The following is a 13,190-nucleotide window of genomic DNA, read 5'->3' on the forward strand; positions in this document are numbered from 1 at the left end:
ACTCGCTCACTCAGTGACAGCTGCATCGCATGAAGTCCTGTGGAGTTGTATTGTCTCTATCCTGTGCATATCCAGTCTGTAAAAATGTTCCCTCACCTGATCATCTACCACTAAGCCCAGAAAGTGCGCACAGAAAACGATGCAGCACTTTTTAAAAAGTTGACAGGTAGTGACTGTTCCCTCCAGAGCCTGATCTTCAGACACAATTTCCCAACTTGGTGAAGAAAGTGTTCCTTGTGATGGATGTTTATAAACAGCAGGAGAAAGAAGCAGTTTCTTTCCCTGCATATGTGAGCATTTAAGCTCTATCTGGAAACTTGCTCAAGGAAATGGCCTCTTGCTGAGATATGACTGTCCTGCTGACCTACGGATGGCATGAAGCTACATGTGAGGTTTTCCATGAAGCATCAGCCTGTGCTGAGTAGCATGGCAAAAACTAGATCAAGGAAAGACCAAAAGAGTGTGATCCCCTTACAAATCACCTGTCAACTTAGGGAACTGGTAAAGGAATTCCTTTGTGACAAAAGTAGATTGTATCTGTTGTCAGAAGTTTGGAGAAATCAAAGGGAACTGCAGACAAGTCAAAAGGAAGCTTCTGACTGAGAGTGAACCTGATCTTCCATGACATACAATAGTGATCCAACCTCATTACAGCATGAAAGCAAGCACTGCAAAACTCAAGAAACACAAATCAGTCCCCTACCTGAATGGACATCTGGCAGATACCATCCAAAGTCATCGTGGCCTTGAACTTCCAAAGGCAAAAGGTCATTACATGTAAATCCAAAATAGTGAACTATCCCTCCTTCCCTCAAGCACATACACTTGGGCACAAAGAAATAGCTTCTATCTTTATTTAAAAAAAAAAAAAAAATGTTTCCCACCTGTGACATCATTACAATTTCTACATCTCTTCTCATGGCTCTCAGGATTCTCTTGATGACAGAATTTGCAGACCTCTGTAACAGTTAACCAAACTGAAGACTCAAGCTTGGTGAGACAGAGATCACAACGCAACATAATGAGATGCCGGTAGAGGAAATGAAAGATCAGTCTTGCCTTGAATAATGGTGAGATGGAAACAGAGGCATAGATAAAGGAAGCAAAAGCTCAGGTCTTCAGAAGCACCTTGACAGGGTAGCCACACATAGTGATCTGAAGAAAAGACCAAGCAGGTGAACTGTAACAACTAAGGTCTTATCTGTGCTTACCCCTTTCAAATGGCCAGGCAGATGGGAAGCACCAGGCAGAAAAGGAAGGTCTGCCTCCTCTTAGGTGCAAGGTATGAAAAGTCTATATGATTTCCAAGTGCCCTTGAAAGACAAAAAAAAMCAAACAAACAAACAAAAAAAAAACTTATTAGTTCTTTTGCAAGTCAGAGACCTTGTCCTTTAAAACTCATACAAGAAAAACAAGGTAGTTCAAAATACTTAACGAAGCAGAAGCGAAGAAGTACGGAGTTAAAACATTCAGTTTCTGAGGCCTCCTATCACAAAGTTGTATTCTTTTGGCTTTTTCTGTTGTAGTAGCTGTGAAAAGAGAATTATCATCAGGTTCACATATGTGTCCTTGAAAAACTGGCAACCAGTACCACTCTCTGTACCAGGGCCTCAGAAGCGTTGAGAGAGGGAGAGACCCTGGATAATACAATCAACCAAATTGTGACAGGGATCAATCTCTTCCCTAACGAGGATGGGCAGCCATTCAACCACATCATAAAAATCATGAAAGGCCTAATGATAGGAAAAGCGCAAGACTTTGCTATCCAGAATAGGATTACCAGCTGCACCAGTGTTAAAACCCGGTACTCATGAAGGAAAGCCATATAGATACCACTAAACCCCAAGGCACCACTGAGTAGTCATTTTGACATACTGAGTGTCATCATCTAGCGGAAAGTCAAGGGATAAGTCTTTGCATGAGGAGAAATCATGTGAAGAAGGGAATCCTATCTCATCGTAACAGTAAGGGACCCAGATGCATACAGGAAGAGAAGCGAGTAGAAGTACAAAGGCAGAGTAGCCCAGCATTGGGCTTGTATGGCAAATCTTGTGCCCTTGAAAGACAAATATATAAAGTTTGAGACTATGCCAAGGGCATGATGAGCAGAGTTGAAGATATGGAAAAAGGCTCTGATTAGTCCATCAACACAAATCAACCAGCTTGGTGCCAGTGATGGCATGCCTACATTGTGGCACTGAAGCCAAGATACTGTTCATAGGGCAAACTGAGGCCAGAGAAGAGTCATGATCTGAAGACACTTCAGTTTCAATTTTTTCAGCTGGAGTAGAGCCTGATAGTGTTTCACTGGTGTCAAGGGCCTACCTCACTCTATTTAATGAGATCCCATGGCAACCTGGCAGCATTGCCTGGAGAAGGTAAGGAAAAAAATCGTGGATTTCTTGCTGGGGATTTATTTGGTCATTTTACCTTTGGATAGATCTGCAATAAGAATCTCTGGAGACAGTAACACTACAACTAATTTAGACTCACTGCTTGTTTGGCTCTATTGTCATGGTGCAATGTAATGCCTTTTTCATGGCAATACAAACTTCTGAACTGTTGATCCGAATACAGAATTTAGTTCTCACTGGCAGCATATTTGGAAATCTGTGAAGACATCAAAATCAAGAAATGAGGAAAAATACCTGTATGGCAGAAATTGTCCAGCATTTGAGCATTCTCTTCAACCTCACCTGAAGTAGTGAGTAGGTGAGAAGAAGTTAAATGGTGGCATGCTTGATTTCATATGCCATACTGTGAACAAGAAGGGAGGAATCAGAGTGCCTGTCCTAGCAGTACTACAAGGCTTACATAGAAGATTATGAGTACTATGTATATGTGGTCCTCTTTGAAAAAATGCTAGTAATGCACTTCCAGTGTGAATTCTCAGTCGTAGCTTCATTTGCAAAAAAATTTGTGGAACAGTTTGAAAGCTTAAAGATCAAGACTGATAGGGAAGTAAATAGTGCTTTTGTTTGTGATGTATTTTGTAAATTAATACATACATGCTGTAAATGTGACCATGAACTACTATAAGGTCAAACATGATCAATGGGTGAACAGAAAAGTTCTCAGAGAACACCAATTACTATAAGTGATGAATGGGGGAAATTAATAGGAGTCATATTATTTTGTTCTGCTAAGGGTTCTGCATATTTGGCTGAACTGTCAAAGTAGTTGAATAAATCTGTAAACTGTAAAAGATTTTAGGCTGTAAATTACCTACATAGAAACTATGGGTATGGACATTCAGATGTAGATGATTTCTTTTCATCAGCTTAACACCAAAACCTGACTGCCTTGTGAAGTAGAATGCACTAGTTTTTTCTCGAGTTAAGAAATATGTTTAATTTTTCAAAACCTATAAAAACTTGTTTACTAATTATTTATAAACTTACTAGATAAGAAAAATTTCTTTCTTTACACACAAATAATATTCTRTGCATGTTCATCTGGTAAATTATTGGAGGTACTTACGTATCATGTGTTTGTTTAAGTGAGAAAACAGGTTTAGAGAAAGACAGCTCTGGTTAAGCAAGCAAGCAAGCTACTTTGTTAAATCCAAGTCTTTCCTCTTGAAGGTATTTGTTGCTATACTCGGGATGGACAAAGAGAGAAGTTGGGGCATTTTTAAGGCAAACAGGAGTACATTGCAGTTATTTATGTGAAAGATGATTGGTCTTGACAAAAGCTTGACCTGAAGAGAAATGGCTCTATTTGGAAGAACTGGAAGAGAAAAAACAAATAGAATTTAACAAGTATGCCACAGGGAAGGAGTAGTGCCAAAATTAGATGTAATTGCATGCTTGAAAAAGTGCAATTTAAAGATGAATAGTAAGAATGTCCTAGGTTAAAGATTACAATTTTTTTTTGCCAAGTAAAATTTAAGCACATAGCTGAACACACACACACACACACACACACACACACACACACACACACACACACACATTCAGCCACAGGTACAGTTTGTATTGTTCTAGCATTAAAAAAGAAACAAACAAACCCCTCTAAAATAAAGCAATTAAGATGTCAAGAACTGTATTTTATGTGGAAAATGTTGTTTTGGCAGCCTTAGGAACAGAAACTCCAGTGAAAAAAAAAGCCATAAATTCATTTATCTGATCGATAAACAAATGTTCATGAAAGACTTGCCATTACTTCCCCCAAAATAAATAAGAAAACTCCACGCAAATCATTTTGGAGGAATTGCAGAAAGTATTCAGTCCAAGTTTCAAGTAGGCCTGATGCAACTTTTATATTGAGAGTTCAGACTAGACACCAGATTCTCACCCCCCTCTGAGGTGCTGCAGCAGTAAAGTATGCTACTATGATCATTCAAAAGCTGAAAGGTGTATTCTAACTTTCATTTTCTTCCCAAGAACCTTATTTATGTGTTTTGATATACTGATAAATAGAAGAACCTTGTTTTAGAAGGAAATGTATCTGTTTTGAAATTTAATTTGAAATTTTAACTTCCCTATGAAAAATGTATTTGCTAAAATCCCATTCTTCTCACAAAAATATAAATGTCCTATGAATTCTACTTTCATGAGCTGGTTTGATTGTAATTTTACACTTTATGTATTTATAAAAATATATATTAAAAAAGCAACACTAAAAAAAGAATGACTAAAGTAGGTAGAAGCTGGTGATTTTATGCATATACATAAAATGTGTGTTTTTCAACAATGTTCTTGTTGGAAAGCTTATTCAATAACCTCATTAATTTGTTCAGTTAATACATTTTACAGACTAAGTATTAAATCAGTAAGTATGCAGTTTGGATACAAAGCTTTCTTAACAATTTAGGTATTATGAAAGTAACCAGGTACCAAATACCTAGATGTACTGTTTTTTTCCTTGCAGCTTATCCAGACTATAAGTGCAGTAGACAAAGATGACCCTCTTGGTGGACAAAAATTTTTCTTCAGTTTAGCTGCTGTTAACCCAAACTTCACTGTTCAGGATAATGAAAAAAAAAAAAAAAAAAAAAAAAAAAAAACTCCAAGAGAGGAGTTTTACGTTTGCTATCTGACATATCTTCCTGAAATACCGTGAATTTGCTTTTGATTATCTTTTAACATTCAGAAAAACCTTTACAGCTGCTGAAACCTATAATGATGATAACAAAAATAATTTTAACTGAATCTTTGTGGCTTAGGATGTCTGTATTTTCATCTGTGTAAAGGAGATGAAAGTTAGTATGAGTAGAACAGGATGAAACCGATTATAAAGAAAATCATTAAGAGTGTTGGTTCAAGGTGAGTAGCCAAATATAATTCTTGACTGAAGGAGGGAAAAAGGTTTGAAAAATAGTTCACCTCTTAAACTGAGAATTTTCACTTTAGGTTTCTGTCATAGTTCTGATTCTCCTAGTTTTCTGTTTTGTTCCTTTATGATGATGAATGAAACTTATGACTCGAAGTGCATGGCCCCTGTGGCTTTTCCTTTGATCATTCATCATTCTTTCTTCAAATACTATCACAGAAAAGTTTCATAAGCTTCTGTTGGGGGAGTGGGACAAGATGAGAAGTCACACATACCCATTTTATACTTTGTTATCAGCGTGATTAACTTCTAGAGGGCTCTAGACTGCAGAAGAAATACATGAGGGATCATGGTAACATCCTTCATAAACATTAAGACATGAAAATGGTGAGAATACTCCTCTTTTCATGTTACCTCCTGTTACAGGAGGTAACAGGCTGCAAGTAATGTGAGGAAGATTTAAAGAAGGTAGTAGAGAAAAAAAACTTCTAACAATACAGGTAGTGAAAAATTAAAATCAATTGTTTGGGTACCTTATGAAATCAATAGTAGGGATATTTAGAGATCCTTCCTAACACATTGTTTTTGCTGTTGAATGAAAACACTTAGCAAATACCCAACACTTACAAGAATCCTAAACCAATGAGGGATATAATAAAGGCCCACTTTACATTTCACATCATGCAGGGCCCCCCCCACAAAAAAAAACAGAAAAAAGAGAAAAATAAAATTTAATATTTTAATATTTTAAACAAAGTATATATTCTGGTGATTCTGAGTCTGAAGAGGGATAAATGCTGACATATTTTCCAATTTAAAATTATTTCCTTTCTTTTTTGCAGAAGATTTTCTAATTTAGCCAAAATTCTAATTTTCTAATTTAGGTAATCATTTATCTTGAGATGAAAAGGTTGATGAAAAATAATTTTTCCTTCTTTTCTAGAGAATGAATCCATAGTCCTAAGTGGAAAAAGTACAAAGTTAGAAATACTAGTGTTCTCCCAAAATTGGGTTCTGCTACCCACTGTGCAAGTAACCAGTAGACCCACAGGGTCGAGATATTTGTGTATTTCATATCCGTGCAGAGATGGGTGCTAGGGGGCAGATCCACAAAGCTCGCACCCCTTCTCCTTTTCTCATTTTTTATTTACACGTACACCTTTGGGGGAGTACTCTATACAAATTTTTCTATTGGTTACAATTTTATCACAGCACATACTCACTCCACGCTTGCGCTGTAACATTCTTGTCAATTAGCATAAGAAGTGGGGAGGAAGGCGGTAACATCATTACCATGCCATTAGCATCTCATTATTCAGATAGGGGGTATAATTTAATATGTTACTAAGCCTTAATGAACTTACAGGTTACTCTGGGTTATTCTGCTGACTTTGTCTTGTCGACTCCTCACATTCTTCAAGGAGTTGTGGTTTCCTGGAGGTTATTTGGCTGGAACTGGTTGTCCTTTGCATTACTGTTCTGCAGTATCCTCTATCCCTTGTTCTTGACTCTGTTATCTGTTTGCAGGGTTTCCACAGCATTGTTCCAACACTAGTGTTAGCTCACAGTTTTGAAAACATAAGGTGCGCTGACCGTAGAAGAAATAGTCCCCCCTCATTACTCATTCCTGCCCCAGCACCTTCTCCTTCTCATTTTTCTGGCCACTTAGTGAACAGTTTTCATTGAAAAAAAGTGTACTGAGGTGTACTGCAGATAACTAAACTTTGTGGGCTATAAATACAATTTAGTAAGCTCACTTCTCAGAAGCATGCAGTTTTCACATGAATCTTCTGCATTCCTGAGATAATTTTTCCACCAAAAATTCTGCTCTGTGTGCTGAGGCATATAACTCATTGTTCTATACTATGTTGAAAGTGTTTTGGTGGGGAAAAATCTCCTACTGAGTTTATAGATAGCATTCCTCTGAGTATTTCACAGACAAACCATAGAAAGAATCTTTCAAAGCAGAATGCCTGTTAAACAGTGTGAAGTGAAAGGCTATTTTCTCTCTGTTGGCCACTTCATTTTAGGGCATTAAGCTATGGAATGAAATTCTGTGACACACTGCATGCAGTAATCTATAAAATATGTTAAGCTTTAGGAAATCCTCTTTTCAACTCACATTCAAAGGTGTTGCAGAGGCAAAGAGGAGCAAGCTGGATGTCCATAAAAATTCATAAATAGCTTTCTGATCAAATGGGAATGTCATTAGAAAAGAGAGAAACCACTGTGATACGAGGAGTGGCCACTTTCAAAATACTGTCAGTGATGTAAAATAGACAAATTAGTTTGCATGCATTATAGGTGGTATGCATTTTAAATCCATATACTATACAAGAGTATATTTTAATCAACCTAGATAACACTGCCAGAATTTTGACAAGAAGGAATGGCTTTAGTCGACATGAAATAAGTACTTACCTTCTACCCGTGGTGATATCGGACAACGACTACCCGATCCAGAGCAGCACRGGCACGCTGACCATTCGCGTGTGCGCCTGCGACAGCCGGGGYAACATGCAGTCCTGCAACGCTGAGGCCCTGCTCCTCCCGGCTGGCCTCAGCACAGGGGCGCTGATTGCCATCCTCCTCTGCATCGTTATCCTGCTAGGTAAGAAAAAGAAATACATCTGTCTCCATATGAGCTAATGCATCAGGCCTGAGTCAATTCACAAAACTACATGGGTTGGTAAAATTAAGGATCATGGAATTTGCAAGAAGAATTCAACAGTAACCTTAAAATAATGCAAAACTAAAAAACCTTCTTGGAGAATTTGGACATTGTGAATAAGAATTCATATCCCAGCTTGCTATCAGTATGCAACCAGTGGCTCATTACTGTTCTTTCATTAAGTTCTCTTTGAGAAGAGGATCAGAGAGGAGGAATAGTATATTCAAAAATTACTTTCATGTCTTAACTTTTTTATTTTTAGGAGAGAATTTCTCTTTTTTATTTAAATAGCTATCGAAAGTCAACGTGCAGTATATATTTCACAGAATACTCCACAAATTATTAGTTTTACTATACTAAAATACTGTATATCCAGAGGTTTTGTGCTTTTATCAAAAACATTGTAAATTTTGTAAAGCCTCTACTTTGTGATTTTCAAAATGTCATTGAATGAACTGTAATTCACCTCAAAGACAGTTTTACAGAATCCTTTGAACTCAGAAGAGGCAAAGGATCTTCCAAATAGACATAGCTATTTTAAAGCTAATCAAAGTTATAGAAGGATCACATAGACAACCTTGTGGTTCTGTAAAGCAACACTCGCAGTGTGTGTGTAAAATAGCACATTTTGATAGGCCCTTACTGTGCTACTGTAAAGCAGACAATGATACTCATCCGTTTATCAGACAGAAATGAATTGGTGATAAGTAGCTGAAATAAAGCTCTTCTATCTGGTGGACTTGCTACTAAGAAAATGTTAAATTGAGATCTTCACTTTTTCTTTCTCTCTCAGTCATAGTGGTGCTGTTTGCTGCTCTGAAGAGGCAACGGAAGAAGGAGCCTTTGATCCTGTCTAAAGAGGACATCAGAGACAACATTGTGAGTTATAACGATGAAGGCGGTGGAGAAGAAGACACCCAAGCCTTTGATATTGGCACACTGAGGAATCCTGCAGCTATCGAAGATAAGAAGCTTCGACGAGATATTATCCCCGAAACGCTATTTGTACCGCGGAGGACTCCTTCAGCACCAGACAACACAGATGTCCGAGATTTCATTAACCAAAGGCTAAAAGAGCATGACAGTGACCCTTCTGCACCGCCGTACGACTCGCTTGCAACCTACGCTTACGAAGGCAACGATTCTATAGCTGAATCCTTGAGCTCACTGGAGTCGGGTACCACTGAAGGGGACCAAAACTATGATTACCTCCGAGAGTGGGGCCCCCGGTTTAATAAGCTCGCTGAAATGTATGGTGGAGGAGAAAGTGACAAAGACACTTCTTAACCTGCAGTAGGCTACATTTTGGTTCCTTTGAGTGGAAGTAATTTTAAAGACACCTTCTGCACTCAACAGTATTTAACATTCAGGAAAATTTTCCTGCCACTCAGCACAATGGTTTCCTTTTAAAATTTGTTTTCGGTTTGTCCATTAATGTCATTCATTCTTTCTAGTAGGATGCTCACATGGAATATATACAGCATTTTATTTAATCACCTTCCAAGAGCCAAAGCTAAGGAAATTCAGTGTTGTCCATTTTTAGTAAGTAAAATAAACAATATCTTTCCTTCAGAAATTTGAACAGGGTGATACTCCCTTAAGCAACCTCATGTACAAGCCGCTTCTGTTAGGTACATGTCCTGCCCTTGCAAGTGCCGCTTTTAAGAAGGCAAAGAAGAAAAAAACCCAGTATGTCCTGTTCTGTACATGAAAATTCAAACAAAATGTACATGTGGTGTTAATAAGTGTAATATGCAGCTGGTTTAAAAAAAAAAGTTTGTGCAACTTCATTTCATCAAATTCTATCTATCTGCCAATGTTTTATATTTATATTTTTGTATTTATTTTTAAGAAATAAACCAGTTTTTACAACTATATTGATGCTTGCCTGCCTGTTGTGGCCATCGATCCCAGGCTTGAAGAGAGCATGACATTTCTCCAAAGAGAGCACAGCCAGCTGCTAATACTTTTATGCAACAATATACCACATGCATTTAACACAGTCTGAAGTACCCGTGCTCACAAGGAGAGGATTAAGTTATACATCTATTTGCTTGCTCAAAAGTGCTACTTCCCACAGTCAGCCTGTTTGAGAATTTGTTTTATTTTTGAGTTGAACTAATGATATCTTATTCTAGAAAGACGAACTTCTATTTTGTCTTTATTGGAACACGCTGGTACAACTAATCCATCAAAACATGAAGAATTAATTTCAAAAAGTGAGATTATTTTTTATACAGCCTTCAGTTTTGAATCTTAATGTAATCTGTAACTGCATTGGACAAAGCATAAAAAGATGCTTAAATGACTATTTTTAAGTATAATCCTTTTCCRAAGGCAAATCTATTAGCGAGAAAATATTGCGTGCTAGATCATAACCATTTAAGAGTAGCATATTCTCCTTTAAAGCTACCAGGCTACAGGCTGAAAAAGCCAAGTGTCTGCTAAACTGCACCATCCCTCACCCAATTTACTGAGTTTTCTGAGGCCCTGGAAGAGTCTAGTTTTTAAAAAAGCTGATAAACTAGCCAACTGTAACAGAAATCCCACTTTAGCAATCACAAAACAAAGTAGGTATCCTGAGACATTTTGAGATGTGTATTTCTTCCTGCAATCTTTAGATTACACAGATCTATTTTGTAAACAAGCACTCTGGGATTTTGAAACATTTCTGAGATGAAATACRTTCAGAGGAAAAGCAGAATGCAATGGGGTGGGTCTCCATTTACTTATTTCCTGTGGAAGAAATGTATCTGAAAGATAATCCCTCCTTTTCCATCTCCCTTAACTTCTTACTGGCATAAAATCAACAGATATTGAAAATATATTAGTCTTTTGAAAAGTGAAATGCTGTATTCTTATTACAGCAGACATTTCTTTTCCTTAAGGGGTTATTAAACCCAGTGAAGTTGAAAGCTGAATAGAGTGGCATTATGCAAGTTACTTTGGTGCAATGATGARCACATTTTTATTGAGTTGGTAACAGATTAAAATATTTGATCCATTAAGAAACTTTGAAGACTATGGATTTTTCCTCATTGCATTCAATAATACTATCATTAGCTATACAATGTTGCTATTTCCTAATAGAAAATAACTCAGAGAATATTAAGAAACAGCTTAGATGATCAGCATTGTAAAGGTAAAAGTGTTACAGGTCATACAGTTGATCTTTTTTACGAGTGTTTGGCAAAATGGATCTAATTTTTTCTTCCTTCACAGTCCCTTAAAAGTACAGTTTACCATTAAACTGTTGCAATACTGTAACCATACTACCGATACAGTTTTTTACAGTATTTTCTAAAGGACAAAACATACAGAATTATACCACAGGAAAAGAGAGAGAAGAAACTAAGCCAATCTAACTTTATCCATAAGTTACACAAACAACCAAATACATTCCAGATGCAAAAGAATCTCCATTTTTACTGGGGAGTTCAGGGGAGAAATATTACGAAAAAGAGAGCAAAAATTCTTAAATACACAAATGCAAGAGTAGGTTCCAGTACTGCATGCTTTCTGCAGCAGTATTGATATCAGAGACTCCCTACATATTTAACTGAGTATGTATTAGGACAGAAGATAAAACAGGATACAATACAGCTGTTTGATGCCCCTTTGCTAGAGAAAGATTTTGGTTAAACATATCCAGCACTGCTGCATATAATTCACAGCAAGAATCCTAATGTTTTCTTTGCAGAAGTAAAAAAAAAAAAAAAAAAAAAAAAAAAAAAAAAAAAAAAAAAAAAAAAAAAAAAAAAAAAAAAAAAAAAAAAAAAAAATTCTCCCCACTTTTTATGCACATACACAAATATCAAATAAGATTGTATTCTTTTCATTTACATTACAGTACTTATTTCTGAAAATTAAGTATGTGGAAATGTTTCTTTATCACTATGTTTAAGGAAGTTATTTTATAACAGTTGAGAAGAATCTGAAGTAAATATTGCAAATTTAATCCTGTATGTATTATTAAATAAAATAGCAGTACACATATAACATATATGAATACTACTAAAATTATCATATAATAGTGTAAATGAAAATATCTTTTACTACTTGTCATATGCATGGAGTTTTATTTCCCAGTATCTTTTAGTAAATGGAAAAAAAAAATCAATTTTACCATACAAACAACATTTCAGTAAACTAGACATTAGCCTAGTGAAAGAGGAGCATGCAGTCTCCTGTACAGACAAATTGTAAAAAAAAAAAAAAAAAAAAAGAAACCCGTAATCCATTGGTTTACGTAATTTATTTTTAGGAACTAGATCATTCAAGTAACTGAGTCTACTACTTAATATTACAGGCAACCACAGAGTATATACCTAGTTCACAAACAATGTGCTGTCCATGATCCCACCTGTCACAAATGAGTTAGAGCATCGGAAAGCAAATATGAGGCCCTATAGTAAAAGATTAAGGATCATGCACACCAGAGGTCATGGAAGGGGAACACAAAGGAATCGAGGGCATTTTCCCAATGACTTTCTTACATTCTTGCAATTGTGAAGAACTGGAAGATGAAACTCCCAGATGATTCTGCAAAGCGGAGAAAATTTAAAACAAGCTGCCTTCTTCCCTAATAGCACCTGCTCATATGAGCCGTGTAAAATACAAAATATAAATGTAAAAAGGCCCTGTTACTGTTTAGCCTGAATGAATTTCCTGCATGTTCTTATAATAAAAATGCTAAAGGACCAGATGCAACAAAGTGAAAATACATTAATAGTGTGTTTCAGGTGGACCTACAAGTTACTTACACAACAGAATATTTAAAACTTCAGAAATATATTTCGAAGTATTGCAATCAACAGAGCCCCAGAAAATAGTGAGTTCTTACAGTCCATTACAAGAAGTATCAAAAAATAATAAACAAAACAGAAATTAATGAGAAAGGAGCTGCGTGTGCAAGATCTTACATGTACAAACTGGTATGTGAACAACAACAGTAATGGTAGACCACTGCTATTTTGTAAGGCCTTCAGGGGTAGCATTGGTGGTAAGAACTGACTGAGCAGACTCAAAAAAACGGAATTTAAAACATACCTTAATCTACAAAATCCTCATCTTTCATATCCATCACATCAACATATTTCCATCAGCTGCCACCGCCTGTATATGCAGATGCTTTTTACTCATTCACTGTTACAAGATGTATCAACCATACCATTTCTTCCTGTGTCCCTCAAACCAGACATTTCCACAGTTTGTCCTTCAACAGCATGCAATGTTATCCCGTTCT

General features: G+C 36.5%; 1 protein-coding gene across 1 annotated transcript in view; it reads left to right on the plus strand.

Annotated features, from left to right (window-relative positions):
- The window catches only part of LOC146600860 (cadherin-10), a 62,024-nt gene extending 52,662 nt beyond the window's left edge, over positions 1-9,362 (plus strand). The window contains exons 9-11 of the mRNA XM_085316589.1: positions 4,873-4,979; positions 7,632-7,885; positions 8,739-9,362. Coding sequence (XP_085172715.1) covers positions 4,873-4,979; positions 7,632-7,885; positions 8,739-9,232 — 855 coding nt within the window. The 3' untranslated portion in view covers positions 9,233-9,362. The remainder of the gene's footprint in view (positions 1-4,872; positions 4,980-7,631; positions 7,886-8,738) is intronic.
- The last annotated feature ends 3,828 nt before the right edge of the window (positions 9,363-13,190 follow it).

Source organism: Rhea americana, unplaced genomic scaffold (assembly GCF_003343005.1).
Source record: "Rhea americana isolate MKP2758 unplaced genomic scaffold, rheAme1 scaffold_113, whole genome shotgun sequence".
Classification (NCBI taxonomy): Eukaryota; Metazoa; Chordata; class Aves; order Rheiformes; family Rheidae; genus Rhea; species Rhea americana.